The sequence below is a fragment of the Panthera onca genome, chromosome B1 (assembly GCF_046562875.1).
Source record: "Panthera onca isolate mPanOnc1 chromosome B1, mPanOnc1 haplotype 2, whole genome shotgun sequence".
NCBI classification, from domain to species: Eukaryota; Metazoa; Chordata; class Mammalia; order Carnivora; family Felidae; genus Panthera; species Panthera onca.
Window position 1 is genome coordinate 35,178,747 of NC_138342.1, and position 20,939 is coordinate 35,199,685.

Consider the following 20,939-nt stretch of genomic DNA (forward strand, 5'->3'; position numbering starts at 1 on the left):
GGGCATCTAATTGCACATTGTCAAGACCTGACCCTAACACTTTAAATCTAGAAGCTCCCTCTTGTGTTCTGTGGTCCATAGGAAACTTAGGAGGTGCTGTGTAAAATCCTGGTCTGCAGACCTGACTGCAAAACACTGTAAGAGTATGAACAAGTTAAAAAAGGCATTTTTCTCCCCTCATGCCTGAAATGGCAATACCAAGCCAAGATGCCTCTATAGAAGTCACATTTAAGCTGCAGCACCCTGTCTTATAGGACCTGCACCTTCAGTGAGGGCTGTTTCTAATTGCAAAACCATTGTAGTCTGCTGCTAGGGGACAAAACTGCCATAAGCTGTGGTGACTTACCAAGAACTGACTCTCACGTGGCATGATCCCAGTAACAACCTAAAATTTTACTCATTTGTTTTCCTCAGCTGTTTCTCAGAGTTCTGAGCCAGTGTATGAGATCTTAGAGACTCTTCTTATTTAGACTTACCCAGTAAATTGTAGACAGTTCTACCCATCTTACCCAGATACGTAGCCATGAAAGAACAGAAGAGAATGTGTACCACATCCCAAAATAAAGGAGGGAGTTAAGAGGCATGCCCAGCATTCTCTCCCAAACTTGCCTCGCTAAACTTAGTCAACCTCCAGAGGGCCACTGGGGAGCGGGGACGGACTGGCTAAATGCAAGAGGCCACAGTATCAGCGGGGGTGTGAGTATCTGTCCTCATGGAAATCAGAGGAGAAGTATTCAAGTGCCTACCACCACCAGCAGTATTCTGTTTCCTTGGAACACCTTGTTTTCTAGGAGCCCAAGACAGTCTTTCACCTGGTTTTCCTTCTAATTTCATGAATACCTCCTCTTTATCTCTTCTGCAACAAAACTGCTTTTTTACTCAATCTCCAAATGTTAGACATTTATTATAGACCCTTTTATACTTAAATCCCATCAGCAGATCTGACTGGCATTTTCTTCAAAATAGACACCTAGTATAACTGCTTCTCCCCATGTCTCTTATTGAAACCTTAGTCTAAACTATCACTATCTTTTACCTGGAGTATCCTCCTAATTGTTCTCTCCACTATGCTTTTGTCTCCATAATTTAGTCTCTACATTATAAACTCTATCTTTGTAAAACATAAATGAGACTATGTCAAGTATCTGTATAAAATCATACAGTGCCTTCTTTTTGCCATTAGAATAAAATTTATACTCCTTACCATATTCTCCAAAATCCGATGGGATATGGCCCCTGCTTCCTTCTCTGTCCTCAACCCCTACCATTTTCCTTGCTCTCTATGTTCTTAGCCACACCAACCTTATTTTGTGCTTCTCTTCCAGCCTTTAAATATGCTGTATACTCTGTCTGAAACTGTTCTTCCAGATTTTTTCATGGTTGCTTCCTTATCATCCTTGAACCTCTTTCCTACTCTAGTTAAAATAAATCTTCCCACATATACCCTCCCCCTCCCATACGTGTTCCTCTCCATTCTGTTTTATCTTCCTTATTTTATTATTTTCTGGTATATATTTGTTTATGGATTTATTCTCTATCTTTCTGGACTAGACTGGGAGATCAGTGAAAGCAGGGACTTTTGTTTTGTTTACTGTCAGGTCCCAGCATCAGAATTGTGCCAGGCATGTAGTAGTTGCACGATAAAAATTTCTTGAATAAATGCCATAAGGCGGAATATATGCAGTACTTTAATAGAAATTAAATTGAATTGAATTTTAATAATAAATGTGCAGCAGAATGAATATTTATTCTCTGTGACTGACCAAGGAAGGCTTTACGTAGAAAAGTGCCACCTGGCGTAACATGGAAGAGGATGAGTAAAACCTGGACAGATTGTGTTGGAAGATGATGATAACATTCCAGGGAGAGGAAAGAGCAAGAGAAAAAACACAGAAAGTATACATTGAAGGAAGAGTAAAACTACATTTAACTCAAGAAAAATATTTTTCTTTACTTGGTTTATTTCTTTTGTTTTGGTCTGTTTAGGAATTAAACTTATTATCACTCGAGGTCTTTGGTGTTTAGAGAGCAGTAAGGAGTTAAATTAGAGAAGGAAACTTGGCTTTGGCTGTTCCTTGTTTAAAAGTTAAGAAATGGGAAAATGGAAAATGGGAAATTGGGAAATGGGAAAATTTTAGAGTGTATCAGTTTTAGTTCAGTACATTTTTATCACTTTATCCCTAGTTTCTGTGTAACCAACTCAGATCTTTTCTGGCGATAGGAAATTACTTACAAGGAAGCAAAATAAACATTTATGGTTTTGGAAAAAGACCATAGGCATTCTCAATTTCCATCTTCTCACTTTTCGAAGAGGAAATTCTGGAGATCAATCAATCAATCAATCAATCTAGTTGTTTAGAGGTTTTGAAAGAACAGATGTTTTTCTGGTGTGTCAGAGTCACTTATAAGCATTAAACTGCTTCCCTGGGAAATTTTAGAGATTTATTTGTTTGGTTCTTTTTTATAGCCACGGTCCAGAACGACATCAGTTTTTTTTAAAGGGCCAGGAAAAGTGGTGATGGTTGCCATTTGCATGTAAGTACTGAAAAATAAGCCATTTGAAATAGAAACATGTTATTTTTAACGTGTATATCCATGAATATAAACATTTATTACTTAATATCTAGGTAGTTAGAAGTTTATATCATTTTAATACTTTTGTTTTTTAAGTTTATTTATTTTGAGAGAGACAGAGAGAGAGCTGGAGAGGGGCCGAGAGAGAGGGAGACAGAATCCCAAGCAGGCTCCGTGCTATCAGCTCAGAGCCCGATGTGGGGCTCGAATTCACAAACTGTGAGATCATGACCTGAGCCAAAACCAAGAGTCCGATGCTTAACCGACTGAGCCACCCAAGCATCCCAAAAGTTTATATTGTTCTAGAAGGAAGTTGAATGAGTCTTTGTTAATTATTGTCAGTAACGTGATGAAGGAAGAGTCCACATAGATACCTGTGCTTGTACTGTGTCTATTTTTGGTGTGATTAAGATCTAAGAACAGTTGCTCTCTGAAAATCCTCTTATTTTGGGGGCTCCTGGGTGGCTCAGTCGGTTAATCCTCCAACTTTAGCTCGGGTCATGATCTCACGGTTTATGAGTTTGAGCTCTGCATCGGGCTGTCTAATGTCAGAGCAGAGCCCACTTTGGATCCTTTGTCTCCCTCTCTCTCTGCCCCTTTTCTGCTTCTGCATGTGTTTTCTCTGTCTCTCAAAAATAAATAAAAACATTGAAAATTCTCTTATTTTCATTGGGGTTGATAGAATTTTTTTTTTTTTTTTTTTAAGGTGAATTATGTGCACCTGGGGTGGCTCAGTTAGTTGAACATGGGACTTTTGATTTCAGCTCAGGTCATGATCTCAGGGTTGTGAGATCAACCCTGAGTCAGCTCTGTACTGAGCTTGGAGCCTGCTTGAGATTCTCTTTCTCCTGCCCCTCTCCCCTTCTCGTGCTCGCTCGCTCACTCTCTGTGTCTCTGGAAGAAAAAATGGTGAATTGGCCAAGATCATTTTTTGAATAACTAAACCAGCATGGGTTGTAACTACAGAAGAATATCTGCACTCTTGTTTTTTCACTTACCTCAGAAGAACATAATTGATATTTGTGTCTCTTCTTTTTCTTTCTGTCTAATTGATTCCTATTGTTATTTTTTTTTCTTTTGCTGATTAATCTATCTTAGGATGTTTAAAAAGTTTAATTCCATACTTCATTTGTTATTTTATTTCTAATATATATACATATATACACACACACACACACACATATATATATATATACATATATATACATGTATATATATATATACATATATATACATGTATATATATATATATATGGCATCTCAGGAATTGTGGTAGGGTCTTGAAATTCAAAGATACAATACATAATTCTCATCTTTAAGGATTGGAGAGGAGCTGGACTGGAGGAAGTCATTTACAATCATATAGAGAAGAGATGGTGATGCACTAAGTGCAGTAGCATTAATTCTTTTCATTAGTAAAGCAGGGTTAGCAATGAAGTCTTTCTTCCTCGGAAGAATGTATGTAATGTATATAAACTGCTTAGCATAATACCTGGTACCTAATAGGTATTTAATAATTATTGTTAATATATATTGGCCTGAAGGTCACAGAGGAGAGCTGGATTAGGGATTTAGAGAGTTAGTAATATAGAAATAATAATTAATGCCATAGGAGTAGTTAAGATCACTTGGAGAATGTGGAAGAAAAACCTCTTAGGAGGAAACCTTGAAGAATGCTAACATCTGTGAAATGGGTGGAGGAAAAGAGCCTGCAGAGGAGACTGAGGAAGAGAAAGGAAAGCAAACCAGGAACTAGGAAGAAACCAGCATACCATGGAAGCCAAGGGAAGACAGCATTTTAAGAAAGTAGTGCCATACGCTTCTGTGAGATTAAGGAAAATACTAAAATGTTTTCAGAGATTTAATAATAAGAAACAGTTGTGGTGTTGATAAGAATAATCTAATGAGGTATCCGAGACATAAGCCATCTTTAAATGGCTTGAAGATTTAATGCAAAGTATAGAAAACTGAGACAGCAATAGCACATATAACTCTTTTAAGAAATTATCTGAAGTGGAAGAGGGGAAAGGGTAGCTGGAAGGGGACCTATAGTTTGTTATTTATAGAATGAAGATGTTAATATTTATATAATAATAGCGTTATAATGAAACATAGTGACTAGTATAGTGCCCGAGATAAGCCGTCCCAGTCATTATTGTTGGCATCTGACCAGCCAGCTTCCTCAGAGCTAACCATGATTATTTTTAGCATCTGTTATCTTCTGGTATGACCTTGAGACTGCTTGGTTTAGATTCGTCTTCGTCTCTGGCATCTGCCTGCTTGATAAAACAGACTTTCATCAAAGTCTTGGTTTTGACACTGGTCTGCCAGACAATATCAAGTGCATATCTTCTTTAACCCGCCGAAGACACTTAATTTCCTTTGTAACTTTATTTTGTCAAAATATAAAACACTCTCATCAGTTCTCAAAATACACTTAAGTAATTTGTTTTACACGTATCATGTTTCTTCATTTGAGTAATGATACCGTAACCTGTGTTTTTCAAATTTGCACTCTTGTTACCTAAAATATAAGAAGTTCTTTGAAGACTAGAGATTCTTTTTAATTTACTTTGAACAGAATCTAGTATAGAGGTATGTATAGTCAATTACATAAATTTTTGGTGGAAATTTGTATCAAAACCTATGCTAAATTGTTTTGTCTTTCTCTTCTAGCAATGGATTAAATTGCTTCTTTAAATTTCTTGCCTGGATTTATACGGGTTCCGCAAGTATGTTCTCTGAAGCTATACATTCTTTATCTGATACTTGTAATCAGGTGAGGGGTAAAAGCTTTTTCCTTACTAGTTTTAAAGTAATTTTTAAGCCTTTTGTCTAAAAGCTGACTTATTTAAAAATAGAATGATTCCTATAGTTGGCATGAGGAATAAAATGAAAATTTTTTTACTTTTGAATGATGAAATACATAGAAAAATGGTCACGGTATTTTAAAGCAGGTTGTTCTGCTTTAAGAACTTACAACAATGGAATATGACGTATAAGATTATCGGTCACTAAGTGTTTGAGCAGAGGATTTTGTACAAGAGCTTCTTACCATTAGGTAGAAATTTGGTCTCTGAATATGAGTTCTTATGATGATAAGAGCCAATTTAAGTTTTTTGAATAAAGATATAAAAGATTCACATGTGATTGATGAATTAAAACCATTTTACATTAGACTGGTATTTTAAATTCCTTTCTTTGAATTTGTAAATGAAGAAAGATTTTTATAAAATTAGAATACCTTTTTAAATCCCCTTCGACTTTCAGGATTTTGACTACTACAAACCTAAGTCTTTTTTAAGAACATCGTAAACATTTCTACCTATGTTGCTTTTCACATTTTAAAGAATGTGGTGTATTAAGAGAATACCTTGTTAGCATTTATTTGTTTATACTCCTGTTTTGTAGGAACAGATTTGGGAGAATTTATGGTAAGAGACACAGGTATAATAACAATATTTTAGACAAAGTTAAAAGTAATAATAAAATGGTAGAGAGCAGGGAGAGCGATCTGAGTTAAAAATTGAACCTGAGAATTCATCACTGTCAAGTGAATTAACACCCTTTGTAAAAGCAAGGAAAGAAGACATTTACTATTAGTACTAGCAATCTTTCCCTTGAATTAAATTTCAGACTCATGAGACACTTAATAGCTACTATCTTTAAAATATTTTTCCACTCAGTTGTGGTATGGAGTTGGGGGAGAGAATGGGGAGAGATACATAACACAGTATCTAATGTTGAACGCCTATCTGAACATAAAAATACTGAAATATAAAAATATTGGTACATAGGGCAAGAGGGTATGTACAGAGTATTAGTTTCAGTATTAGTTGTTATTTAAAAAATTGAAGATCATTTTTTTTTTATCTAGGATTCAAAAAATATTTTTTTTTATTTTTAAATTGTTATTTATTTTTTTGAGAGAGAGACAGTACAAACAGGGGAGGGGCAGAGAGAGAGGGAGACACAATCTGAAGCAGGCTCCAGGCTCCAAGCTGTCAGCACAGAGCCCGACGCGGGGCTCAAACCCATGAACTGTGTGAGATGATGACCTGAGCCAAACTCGGATGCTTAACCAGCTGAGCCACCCGGCCGCCCCTGAAGTGTCCCTAGTCTGCAGTATATTCAGGGGTTTAAAAGACTGGTAGATTATCTGTGGACAGACCTGGAATAATAGCTAGTATAATTTGAGTAAAAAATTCCAGTTGTAAAACATTTCATAAGGAACTTCAGGTTCCAGTCATGAGGGACTAATGGGGACTGGACTTAGTCTTTTGCTGTAAACAGCTAAAACTCTGGACCAAATTTATGAAACAGTGTTTTCACACTTTGGACAAAGGACTGCAATAGGATGATCCCTGAGAGAAGGGAAGCAAATGAGTTGAGCTGTATGATCTCTCTCATTTTTTTGCTTGAAGACACATTTGGAATAGTGGGAGGAAGGTGGGAGATAATAGTCTCATTGGGTTGAGAAGGCAGAAACTAGAGTTCACTGAGGCTGAGGTAGCTAGAAATTACAAGGCAGAGTTCCACAGAGGAGGGAACTGCAGATAAAAAGTAGCAGAAGTCTACATATGGGCTTGCTTGCTTGCTTGCTTGCTTGCTTGCTTTCCTTTCTTCCTTCCTTCCTTCTTTCTTTCCTTCTTTCTTTCCTCTTTCTTTCTTTCTTTCTTTCTTTCTTTCTTTCTTTCTTTCTTTCAGTTGTGTCTTTGCTGAATTTTAAGCAAAGGGTGTAGGGTAAATCTTTACATGAGTCTGGGCAAAGAAACACCAGGGAACATTAGGCTAATTCCTAGAGTAGAGCTTACACAGCGATCAGATACATTCAAGTTCTGACCATCTGAATACAGTCCTCATTGATTACCCAGGCAAATAGAAGGGTCATATCTTACTAGTAAGGCTAAGTGATCTTTGGTATAAAAGCTATTTTAGAACCTCCCTAAAAAAGTTCTGAAGGCTCAAGCTGATTTGCAGGTAACTTAATGACATGCTACAACAAAGCCCCACACTCTGTAAGAAGACAACAAAATCCAGACACTTAATCTAACATTCATAATGTTCCATCTAATAAAATTATCAGACAACCAAGAATCAGAAATTTGACTCAGACCCAGTCTAACTGCTGCAAACTGTGAAAGACAGCAAGAGAGGAGAGGACCAGAGAAAAATTATAGAAACAAGTACAAAACCAGTAACAAAATGACAAATAAATGCATATCTATCAATAATTACTTTGAATATAAATGGACTAAACACTCCAATCAAAAGACAGAGGGTGACAAGGGGATTAAAAATCAAGACCAGTCTATCTGCTGCCTACAAGAAAATCATTTCAGACTGAAAGACACTTGCAGATTGAAAGTGAGGGGGTGAAGAAAGATGTGTCATGCATATGAATGTCAAAAGAAATCCAGCATAGCAATACTTCTATTGGACAAAATAGACTTAAACAGTATAACAAGAAGAGCACCTAGATGGCTCAGTCGTTAAGCATCCGATTTCAGCTCAGGACATGATCTCGCAGTTTGTAGGTTTGAGCCCCGCGTTGGGCTCTGTGCTGACAGCTCAGAGCCTGGAGCCTGCTTTGGATTCTTTCTCTCCCTCTCTCTGCCTTCCCCTGCTAATGTTCTCCCTCTCTCTCAATCTCTCTCTCTCTCTCTCTCTCTCTCTCTCTCAAAAATAAATAAACATTAAAAAAAATTTTTTTTTTTAAAGAGTGTATGTAACAAGAGATAAGGACACTGTATAATAATAAAGGGGACAATCCAACAAGAAGATACAACAATTATAAATATTTATGCATCCATATGAGAGGACTCAAACACCTAAAAAGGTTAATAACAAACTTGAAAGAATTAATTGGTATTAATACATTAATAGTAAGGGGCTTTAACACCCCACTCACATCAATGGACAGATCATCCAAACAGAAAATCAATAAGGAAATAATGGCTTTGAATGACACACTGGGCTGGGTGGATTTAACAGCTATATTCAGAACATTCCATCCTCAAACAGCAGAATACATATTCTTTTCATGTACACATGGAACATTCTCTAGAATAGATCACATATTAGGCCACAGGACAAGTTTCAACGAAGTCAGAAAGATGAAAGTCATATGTATCTTTTTTGACCACGATGCTATGAAATTAGAAATCAACCACAAGAAAAAATCTGCAAACACGTTCACTTATACATGGAGGTTAAATAACAGGCTACTAGACAATGAATGAGTCAACCAAGAAATCAAAGATGAAATTAAAAATTACATGGAAACAAATGAAAATGAAAACACAACAGGGGCGCCTGGGTGGCTCAGTCGGTTAAATGTCCGACTTCAGCTCAGGTCATGATTTCGTAGTTCATGAGTTTGAGCCCCGTGTTGGGCTCTGTGCTGACAGCTCAGAGTCTGGAACCTGCTTCAGATTCTGTGTCTCCCCATCTCTCTGCCCCTCCCTGCTTGTACTTGTCTGTCTCAAAAATAAATAAACATTTAAAAAAAATAGAAAACAAAATCTTTGGGATGCCGCAAAAGCTGTTGTGAAAGGAAGTTTGTAGTAATACAAGCCTACCTTAAAAAGCAAGAAAAACCTCAGATGAACAGCCTAACTTATACCGAAAGAGCTAGAAAAAAAACAAAACAAAACCCCAAATCAACAGAGAAGGAAGGAAGTATTAAAGATTAGAGTAGAAATAAATGATATAGAAACTGAAAAAAACAGATCAATGAAACCAGGATTTAATTACTTGAAAAAATCAAAATTGATAAACCTCTAGTTTAGACTTATCAAGAAAAAAAGAGGACTCAATACAAATGAGAGAGGATAAACAACACCACAGAAATACAAAAAATTATAAGAATATTTTCAAAAACTATATGCCAACAAAATGGACAACCTAGAAGACATGTATAAATTAACCTACTAAAACAAGCAGGAATAAATAGAAAATTTGAACAGACTTATTCCTAGCAAGGAAATTGAGTCAGTAAAACAAAGAAACAAACTTCCAGCAAACAAAAGTGCAGGACCAGATGGCTTCACAGGTGAATTCTACCAAACATTTATTCTTCTTAAATATTTCTCCAAAAAATGGAAAAGGAGGGAAAAGTTCCAAATCCAATTGATGAGGCCAGCATTACCCTGATACCAAAACCAGGTAAGGACACCACCAAAAAAGAGAACTCTGGGCCAAATCTCTGATGAACATAGATGCAAAAATCGTTGACAGAATACTAGCATACTGAGTCCAACAATACATTAAAAAAATCATTCACCACAATTAAGTAGGGTTTATTCCTGGGTTGCCAGGGTGGTTCAATATTCCGAAATCAATCAGTGTGGTCTATCAATAAGAGAAAGGATAAAAACATATGATCATTTTAATAGATGCAGAAAAAGCATTTGACAAAGTACAACATCCATTCATAATAAAAATCCTCAACAAAGTAGGTTTAGAGGAAACATACTTCAACATAATAAAGGTGTTATATGAAAAACCCACAGTGGACATCACACTCAATGGGGAAAAACTGAAAACTTTGACCCTAAGGTCAGGAACAAGATAAGCATGTCCACTCTTACTACTTTTATTCAACATAGTATTGGAAGTTGTATCCAGAGCAGTCAGACAACAATAAGGAAGAAGTAAAAGTTCCACTCTTTGCAGATGACGTGATACTATAAAGAACCCTGAAGATTACACCAAAAAAACTAGTAAAGCTGATAAGTGAATTCAGTAAAGTCTCAGGACACAAAATCAGTGTACAGGAATCTGTTACACTGTTATATACTAATAAGCAACAGAAAGAGAAATTAATAATCCCATTTACAGTTGTACTAAAAATAATAAAGTACCTAGGAATAAACAACCAAAGGCGTAAAAGACCTGTATTCTGAAAACTATAAAATGTTGATGAAGGAAATTGAAAATAGCACAGAGAAATGGAAAGACATTCCATGCTCATGGATTGGAAGAACAAATATTGTTAAAATGTCTATATTACCCAAAGCAATCTACAGATTTAACACAATCCCTATCAAAGTGCCAACAATATTTTTCACAGAATTAGAACAAACCTAAAATTTTTATGGACCCACAAAAGACCCCTGCAAAAATAGCCAAAGCAGTCTTAAAAAAGAAAAGCAAAGCTGGAAGTATCGCAATTCTGGACTTCAAGTTGTGTTACAAACCTGTAGTAATCAAAACAGTATGGAACTGGCAGAAAACTAGATGCATTGATCAATGGAATAGAATAGAAAACCTGGCAATAAACCCACAATTATATATAGTCAGTCAGTCTTTGACAAAGTAGGAAAGAATGTCCAAAGAGAAAAAGATAGTCTCTTCAATAAATGGTGCTGGGAAAACTGGACAGCTACATGTAAAAGAATGAAACTGGAGTACTTTTTTACACTGTATGGAAAAATAAACTCAAAATGCATTAAAGACCTAAATGTGAGACCTGAAATCATAAAAATCAAGAAGAGAGTATAGGCAATAATTTCTTTGACATCAACCGTACCAATATTTTTCCAGGTATATCTCCTAAGGCAAGGGAAATAAAAGCAAAAATTAAGTACTGGGACTATATCAAAATAAATAGCTTCTGCACAGTGAAGGAAACAGTCAACTAAAAGGCAACCAGCTAAATGGGAGAAGATATTTGCAAATGACATATTTGATAAAGGATTAGTATCCAAAATATATAAAGAACTGATACAACTCAATGTATCTCTTTTGAAAGCTTTTTAGACATAATAATATTTTTTTTTAATATTTTTTTTTAACGTTTATTTATTTTTAAGACAGAGAGAGACAGAGCATGAATGGGGGAGGGTCAGAGAGAGAGGGAGACACAGAATTGAAACAGGCTCCGGGCTCTGAGCTGTCAGCACAGGGACCCGATGCGGGGCTCGAACTCACGGACCGCGAGATCGTGACCTGAGCCGAAGTCGGCGCTCAACCGACTGAGCCACCCAGGCGCCCCATAGACATAATAATATTTTTAAAAATTCTAAGGAACTCCTACAACTCAATGGAAAAAAAAAAAACCTATCCAATCAAAAAATGGGGAAGAATCTGAATAGATATTTTTCCAAAGAAGACATACAAATGGCCAACAAGTACATGAAAGGTACTCAAGTACTCAACGTTACTAATCAAGGAAATGCTGTCAAGATCACAGTGAGCTATCACCTCACACTTCTGGAATTCTTATCTCAAGGAAACAAAATACTATGGAAAAGATATCTGCACCCTGGTGTTCAGTGCAGCATTATTTACGATAACCAAGACATGGAAACAACCTGGGTCCACACCGTCACTAGATGAAAAGATAAAGAAAATGTGTGGGTGTGTGTGAATGTGTTGTGCATGCACCCACACATGCATGCACACAAATATTCAGCCATAAAAAAAAAAAAAAAGAAAAATCCTGCCATTTATGACAACATGGATGGACCTTGAGGTCATTATGCTAAGGGAAATAAAGTTGGAGGTAGATACTGTGTAATCTCACTTATACGTGGAGTAAAACAAAAATATCCCAAACTCCTAGATACCAAAAAATTGGTGGTTGCCAAGATGGAGTAAGGGGAGTGGCGGGAGGTGGGGGGGGCGGCAGTGGGCAAAAATGGATGAAGGTGGTCAAAAGATAAAAATTCCAGTTATTAAAGAGTAAATTTTTATAGTATTTTTATAACTATAATATTTTTTTCTTTACCCCTTGAGAGACTAAAACACCTTAACTTTTAAATTAGATCTGTACCTCTGGTGGTATCTAGGTTTACAATTTCTCTGACAGTTCATTTTTTAAAACTTTTCTCCTAAATAATATATAATGCATCATTAATATTAATTTGTATGAATTTATTGAGCACCTAGTTTACAATGTAGTGTTTAGAAGAAGACAGTCCTTGCTCTGTCTTTTGTAAGGAGGTCATACACTTCAAACAACTAGAAAGATATTCCAAGATGACATTTAAGCACTTGAATGATAGTATGATGCTGAAGGAAAACCAAAAAGGGAAGGATGATCATGGAAGGGGAAGCATTGCTTCTTAGCCACTAGCTGTTAATACTTCATTATGTTGCAAACCAAACAGATGTAGGTCATATTTACAAAACTGATATATTTGTGTATATTTATTTGTGTGTTATACACGCATACAATTGTGCAGAAAAAGGTCTGAAAGGACACATATCAAACCTAACTCATACTTCCCTGCTTCTGGGAGTGGGGATGGACAGGATTAGGGATGATCTATGATATCTTATTTTTGTAGAAAAAACTAATAAATAATGGTAAGTAATAATCTATATTCAATTTATAAAAAACTTGATATTCCACATTTCATTGCATGGCCAACCTGAATAGTAAGGATTTTAAAAATAATTGAATACCCAATGGCTGTTTTGTAAACATTATAAATCATGTGTGTGTATACACACACACACACAACATGAATTCATATTTTAATTTTAATGTATAGGTTTTAAAGAAGTATATGTTCTATCTTAATTTACTCTCATTTTCTTGGTTTGGTTCACTGAAAAGTCATCTTCTATGTGTTAGGTAGTTTTAACCCTCTTTTTCTTTGGAATCCAGTAGAAAAAAAATTGGTAATATTCTGTGTATTTAGGGTAGGATTTCCAGTATTAAAACTTAAAAGTTCAGTATATATTTGTTTTAGCCATTTTCAAGGTGGTGTAATCTCTATATATTTTACTAGAGAGAATGTTTCTATTAGGTATCTTGTAACTGACAGGGAAACCTCATCCATGAAGAATTTGGCTATCTTGAAGCTTTATCTATCTGATATTGGATACTGTGCTGAAAAAAAAAAAAAGGAAAAACCCCAGATTAAGCAAATAATACCACATAGGGTATTCACTCAGAGGCTTTGTATTGTTATTAAGTAAATAATTTTAATGAGGTAATCTTTTTTAGATTTCTAAATTCACATCCAATTAGAATAGAAAGGACTTACTGAGGGCAAACATACTAATATCAGGAGTTTCCAGTGGATAATTCTTTTTAACAAAAGATGTAAGAAAAAAAACCAAATAAATAGAAATGAAAGCAAGAAAAGATAAGGTCAGGGGAGAAAGGAAGGAAAAGAGAAAGGTGATAACCAGGATTAAAGACATGTCATATTTTTGCCATATGTGTTTTACATTTTTGTTTTTTTAAAGAAATTAAATCTTAGTTGTAACTAGTCCTCCATCTTTATTCCCTTCTTCCACACCCCAGAAATCACTGCTCTGTGTATATTGATACGTAACTCCTGGTACATGGTTTTGAAGTTTTAAAAGAAATGTATGTGTCAATATGCAATGCGTACTGTTTAAAATGTTTACTATATTTGTATGGCTATACAAGTTACTTTTCCTGTGAAAAATCAGATGTGACAGACTACCCTAATCCTTTTTCTATCTCCGAGGTGTCAACAGTTAAATGTGTGTTCTTCTAGACCTTTTCCCGTGCTTTACATTATATATAGTCTAGAAAAATTACACAGGTTTTTTTGTACTTAATACGCTATTCCTAAACTTGTTTTTTTTTCTTCCACTTTAATGGTATGTCTAATGGTATGTCAGTACAGAAAGCTGTCTCTCCACTCCATTTTTTAAACTGTTGTAGAAGTAATTTACAGTTTGGCAATACCATCATTTATTTTGCCATTCCTTATTGATGGATTTTTAGGTTGGCTTTCACATTTTTCGTCCTTATAAGCAATGGTGTTTTGAACCCCATTGGGTTCATCTTTATTTCTGTAAGGTAAGTACTGGGAACCAGAATTGATAGGCTGTTGTGTATGTCCATGTTAAGTGTTTCTTTGCCACTGTCAGATTGCACACTCCAGATTGGTTTTTCCACACTATTCTCTCCATCTTGCTAACAATTATTTACCCTTTTTACTTCTCCGTAGGGTTTGCTAGCAGTGGGCATCAGTAAGTCTGTTCAAACACCAGATCCTACTCATCCGTAAGGACATTGTCTTTATTTTGGTTTTTTGGGGGGCAGCAAGTCATTGAAATAAAAGCAACTGAATGCATGACTCACTGCTGTGTCAAAATAAATTCAAGATCTAATTTGAAAATGAAGTTTAAATTACCTTTATGCTTTGTAACAGCATAGAGATCTTGTTCTCTTTGTAGTTGATAATAACAAAGCACATATTTTGATCTTAGAGTTCTATTTTATTTGGTTAAAGGAAACATTCCACATTTAGACTAATAGGCACTCAATCTAAAATTTTGGTGGTAATTTTTTTTAAGTTTATTTATTTTGAGAGAGAGAGCCACATGTATGTTCTTGGGTGTGAGGGGAGGGGTAGAAAGCCCAACATGGGACCCAGTCTCATGAACCGTGAGATCATGACCTGGGCTAAAATCAAGTCAGACACTTAACTGACTGAGCCACCCAGGGACCCCAATAACTTTTATTAAATCTCTATTTAATGTATTTTAATCCTTACATTTTGATTTTGAAATTGTATTTCTGCTAACATTTCAAAATTTATTTGTAAAATGAGTATTCTTTTTAGAATATATTATTTTGAGTCACATCAGTTATTTGATATTCTTTTTACTAACACAACTAACATAATACTTTGAATTCCACATGTATCATTTAACAAGCTTCAGTAATAGAATTTGATCTATCTTAAAGGCAAAAAAAAAAAAGCTATTTTATTTCTGTAAAGGAGTCTACATATATGCTTTATATAAGTGCCTTTTTTTACTCAAAAGCAAGATGCTACTGTTTTCTTATAAATAATGACATATTTTGAATATCCTAAAACTGTCAGTAAAGCTATTACAAAGAACAACTAGCTTTCTAATCTGCTAATTACACATTATTACAATATTTTACTATGTCAAAAAATTATTTTCCTGACCAGTTTTATGTACCAAAAATTTTAAAACAGGATAAAATTTTAAAATTTTGGGTTATGAAGATCTCTTCTTAAGGTATTTTTCAACAATCTACTGCCCAATAGAGTATTGAGTATTCTAAGTAGTAGAAATATTTTGTATCTGTCCGGTATGATAGTCCCTAGCTGTAGCTACATGTGGCTGTTGAGCATTTGAAATGTGGCTAGTGCAACTGAAGAACTACATTTAAATTTTTATTTAGTTTTAATTAATTTAAATTTAAATAGCTCTATGTGGCTGATGACTAATATTGGACAGTGCAGATCTACATAGTTAAAAATTTCAGTAAGAAACTACAAGATTTTTGAAAACACATAAAATGAAAATAATAGCATTTAATTTAGATCTTAATTAACTTAAATAAATATGTGTATCCCTAATTTGGGGGGTAAATTTCAGAGAAAGTAAGTTTTTCCAAATCATGCTGGTAGAACATTGTCACATCTATAAACTGAGAATTCCCTATGGCAAGATTACTACATATTTGCAAAAATAATTAAAAAGCAATTTTAATTGAGACCTATTGTTTAAATTTGCATCTGCCAGAAGGGTGCCATAGAGTTTGACTTTGGAAGTAAATTTCCCAGGAAATATTTTTGTTAATGAGTGGTTCTTTACCTCATATGTTTTTGAACTTTTTAATACTCCGTATTTTATTAACACATACAGTAATACAAAATGCACATACAGACCAAAGATTCTTAGAAAACAAATGAAAAAAAAATTTTTAAACATCATGAACACACCCAGAAACTGAAGCTCATAGTCCTGCTAATAGTAGTTAGTTGCTGTGTACTGAACTTCAGAACCAGCAACAAGTGTCCAGCATCAAATTATAGGTAGTATAAATCAGTGATTGGCTGTGCCAGAAGACTGTAATATTTAGTTAGAGGCTGCATTACCAGGAAATTTAAATGTTACCCTTTTAATTAAATATCTGAATGCATTTTTAAATAGATTAGTTTAATCAGTATTTGGGATACATAATGGTAAAAGTGCCTCTACTTGATCAAAACAGACTATATGGAAAAGGGATTAGAAAATACCTGAATTTAACCATATTAACTCTGTTTTTATATTTTTTCAAAGATCTTCCAGTTTTTTTCGTTTCATATATTGATTTTCTGACTTAAATTTGGCACTTACATTTTACTTAAACGTAAAGCCATGACATCTCGATATTGTGAGTTTTGGTTTTCTTTTTCACTGACTCATGAAACATGTTTTAAAACAATTTGTATTTCTTGTAAACCGTATTATCTTTTTTATTTTTCAGGTATGGATTTTCGAATATGCGCTATATTGCTTCACTCATTAGTGGGGTTGGTATTTTCATGATGGGTGCAGGATTATCTTGGTATCATGGAATCATGGGATTGCTTAATCCACAGCCAATGGAATCCCTTCTATGGGTAATCTTTTTTTTTTCCCCCCTCAGTTTTCAAGTAATATGAAATAGTGATTAAGTACAATAGAATGATTTGTCACATTGATGTTAAAGAAAGGGACTAACACATACCTTTTTGACTATAATACTTGGTTATGTATCTGTAGTTGTATTTTTTCAAACATGACTAGACATGACCTCTAAGTCCATATGATTCAGTGATGTTGAACCAAGAGTATCTCTGTAGGTACAATCATTAAGCACTGACTCCTTGGTTAAAATCTTGGGCAGTTCCATTCATTTCTCCAGTTACTGTTAAAGAACAAGAACATCTCTATTCATTTTTAGTCCCAAGAATAATCTATCAGTAATTAAAATAGACAGTCCCACACAGTCGTAAGTTGGAATTTTATTTAAAGATCTTTTTCTTTCACGCGTGCAGATAGGAAGCCTATACTGGGTTAATGGTAGGATGGGAGCATGGTCACCTTCTGTATAATCCTACTTAGGACTTCTACCCTTCTCTTCTACTCCCTAGATTGCTCTGGCAGCATCAAAGGTAGGGATAGGGGACAGAAAAGTAAGACTTTACTGACAGCAGCATCATTTTGCAGTGGTTTCCTCTGGTCTTTGTAGATTCTTAAAGCTGCCTTTTTCTCTCATGGAAACTTCTTGGAGATTACCCTGCATGGCCACTCTGACTCTAGCTCTCTTGATAAACAGATTGGTCACGTGCCAGCCGCTGTCAGCTTCTGCATCTTGTGTAGTTCCAGATTGTTTCTGCTGAGGTTGCCTTGCATTTTCAAGAAGGCTCTTTGGGCAGCTGATCTCTTTTCAAAAGACTCGTACTTAGAATTCTGTGTTTGGACTCTGTGTGTTAAAACAGACATCTTTAATACCCTCTCAGTGAGGGTGTATTTTTTTTCAAACATAATTATTTACTCGACACAATATCAGTTAGTAGACTTGCCAATAAATTTATTTTTATATGTGCATTAGACATAGTTCACTGTAAACTCTAAACAGTAAGGGTGCACGTCCAGCTTTCTGAGCAATCTTAACAGTTAACAGCTTTCTCCAAAGAAATCTTCACTTTTGCTCTTAACCTTAGCTTTTCTTCATGGGCTAGTGGGTGTGGAACTAGGAGTTGCAGAACCAGCCTAGGGCATCCTCTGTCCTGGCCTGAAGAGACGGAACAGCACCTCATTTTGGAATGTGGGAGAACTTATAACCTAATTTGTTCTCAACTGCAGTGAGTTTCATTTAACATCTTATTACACCTATGTACCGACACAATAACAAGCCTATTAAACTAGGCTTTTCCTACCATTTTTATTGACTGATTTCTTAGCATATAATTGAAATGAGCAGGTATATTTTCTCCATTCTGAAAAGTTTGGCCACTTTATAGATAACCTCGTTTGTCTGATTTGTACGGTATTACTTCATAGAGGCTAAGTGGTCAGTGAAAATTAGTTAAATTTTTGATTGTGTATAAGTTTTAAAGTTTCTAGAAGCTCTTCTTTCTGTCTTACTGTAACTAAATGAGGTTCCTTCATACTATGACTCTTGGTTAATATATAATGGTTAACATACCATAGACCAGTTTATGTTTATTAGATTTTGGAATCACTGGCTGATACATACTGTTTCCCTTTTTTGGGTGACAAGTGTATCTTAAATCCTTTCAGGAAAGAGATAGAAGGATTAAAAAAATTACTTAGACGTTTAGCTACTCTTTTAATTATGTTTTAGGTTGGCAGTAGGATTCAGTGGGAATAGCCTAGAATTAAAACTGGAAAACCCATATTTAAGTTTTTACCCTGGTATCATTTTTGTGTACTCAGGCAAATCACATAGCCTTGGGACATCTCAGTTTCCTTAGTAGATATGAGAGTGTTGGACTGGAATCAGAATTTTCCAAACTTCTGTTTCAGGGAAGCCTAGGGTTCCAAGAAGGAAATGTTGAAAATTCTACATGTGTTTGGTTTGGAGTACATTTAAAATTGTTTAAATTTGTGTTGCTAGGTTAACTGTTTATATACACCTTGGATTAAAGTTTTTTGAAATCTTTCATTAATCCAAGAGTATCCTGGAACTGCGAGGTAGATGGTGTTACCCGCCTCCCCCAAATAGATTACTGTTTATAACTGGTTATCTTTCTGAATCAGGATTGGTACTAGGCATCCAAACAAAATCCAGAAGTTACATGGGTATGGATGTGGATCTTATTGTATCCTGATATCCACACCCCAGATTTCAAATGTTTGTGTTCATTTTCAACTTCAGAAAAATTTTCATACCAATTAAGTAATTTTTTCATATTTTATATCAAGAATTTAACTTAGGTCACGGTATCACATTCTACAGAGAAGATAAGTTTAAAAAATGAGATGGCCATCAGATTTTTAACTTTTTTTTCCTTTTATGAAGATACACCATCTATCTCATTGTCCTCGTTTGAGCTGTTTCCCATCAAGATCCTGATCTGTCTAGGATTTCAATTTATGTTTCCGTTTTAAACATTATAAATTTTATGCATGAATCATTGTGATTCTTTAATGAAATATTAACTTACGCTTTAATACTTATTTTCTAGGCATATTGTATTTTAGCAGGATCATTAGTATCTGAAGGAGGTATGTACTGTCACAGTATCTCTTTATTCTTAATTTAGTAATATATATTCAGCAGTCCACTCTTATAAATTGCTAAATTCCATTGATTAAAGAAAAACTAGAAATAGGAATCTACTTTGAGGAAGTAAATTCTTTGTATAATATGGTTATTCCTATAATGGGTGGGGGCAAGGGAAAACCTTTTTGTTTTTGAGTATTTTATCGTAATACTCAGAACATTTGGAGCGAAGTATAAAAACATAACTATATATTGAGTTTTTAAAAGTCGGGTTTTAGTAGTGTTAGTCACAGAAAGGTCACTCTTTGCAATAAAATATTTCAAAGTTTCTGCAAATTTCATCTGTAGCAGTTCTATGACAGAGAAGTACTGACATCATGTGGGAAACTGCCTGACTCATTGCTGAATTCATAGTGTGCTTACTTCCAAAACGTTGTCATTTGCTATGCATAGTGTTCCCTTCAACAGTCTGTAAAATGGTGATAACACTACCTGCCTCAAAAGGTTGGGAGGGTCAAACGTAAATGTGCTTAGCATGCTGCCTGCCAACCAGTTGCTGTCCAATAAATTAAGGTCATTAGGTTGTAGTCAGGAAATTAAAATTATTACGGTTTAGAAATATGGGGAATACTAGAAATTCATTGTAATGTGATGATTTTCGGAGTCTTGATAATGACTAGTTAATAGAGGACTTTTCTTTATTGACAACCCTGGCATTAAAAGTGTTGTGCCTCTTTAGTTTGAGATGCCATCTTTAAAGCTGGGAGGCATGAAGTTTTTTCCTTGCTGATATGAATGCTTTTCTTTCAGCAACACTTCTCGTTGCTGTAAATGAACTTCGTAGGAGTGCTCGGGCCAAAGGAATGCCATTTTATAAATATGGTATGTATTTTAGTTGTCCTATTCTTTTTTTTTTTTTTTTTTTTTTTTTTTTTTAATTTTTTTTTAACGGTTATTTATTTTTGAGACAGAGAGAGACAGAGCATGAACGGGGGAGGGGCAGAGAGAGAGGGAGACACAGAATCCGAAACAGGCTCCAGGCTCTGAGCAGTCAGCACAGAGCCCGACGCGGGGCTCGAACTCACATACCGCGAGATCGTGACCTGAGCCGAAGTCGGACGCTTAACCGACTGAGCCACCCAGGCGCCCCTTAGTTGTCCTATTTCATTCACCTCCTTTATTTTTTAAAATTGCCTAGTGCTGTTTCTTTTTTCCTTATAGATGTGTACAAGATATATCTCAATGTCTTCCTGTGTGACTCTTACAATATATACGGTCTCTTTTAAAAAGAGAAATGTAGTGTGATATGAACGTGAATACTTTGTATTTTAACTTAAGTGAACTATGATATTTCTGTATGTACTTATATTATTAGAGAAAGTAAAAAAAA

At 35.1% G+C, this 20,939-nt stretch overlaps 1 protein-coding gene across 1 annotated transcript in view; it reads left to right on the forward strand.

Annotated features, from left to right (window-relative positions):
- SLC30A9 (solute carrier family 30 member 9) overlaps nt 1–20,939 on the forward strand; it is an 84,500-nt gene that overhangs the window by 47,585 nt on the left and 15,976 nt on the right. Inside the window, exons 8-13 of the mRNA XM_060655147.3 lie at nt 2,468–2,535; nt 5,251–5,353; nt 14,517–14,572; nt 16,802–16,937; nt 19,512–19,551; nt 20,360–20,431. Coding sequence (XP_060511130.1) covers nt 2,468–2,535; nt 5,251–5,353; nt 14,517–14,572; nt 16,802–16,937; nt 19,512–19,551; nt 20,360–20,431 — 475 coding nt within the window. The remainder of the gene's footprint in view (nt 1–2,467; nt 2,536–5,250; nt 5,354–14,516; nt 14,573–16,801; nt 16,938–19,511; nt 19,552–20,359; nt 20,432–20,939) is intronic.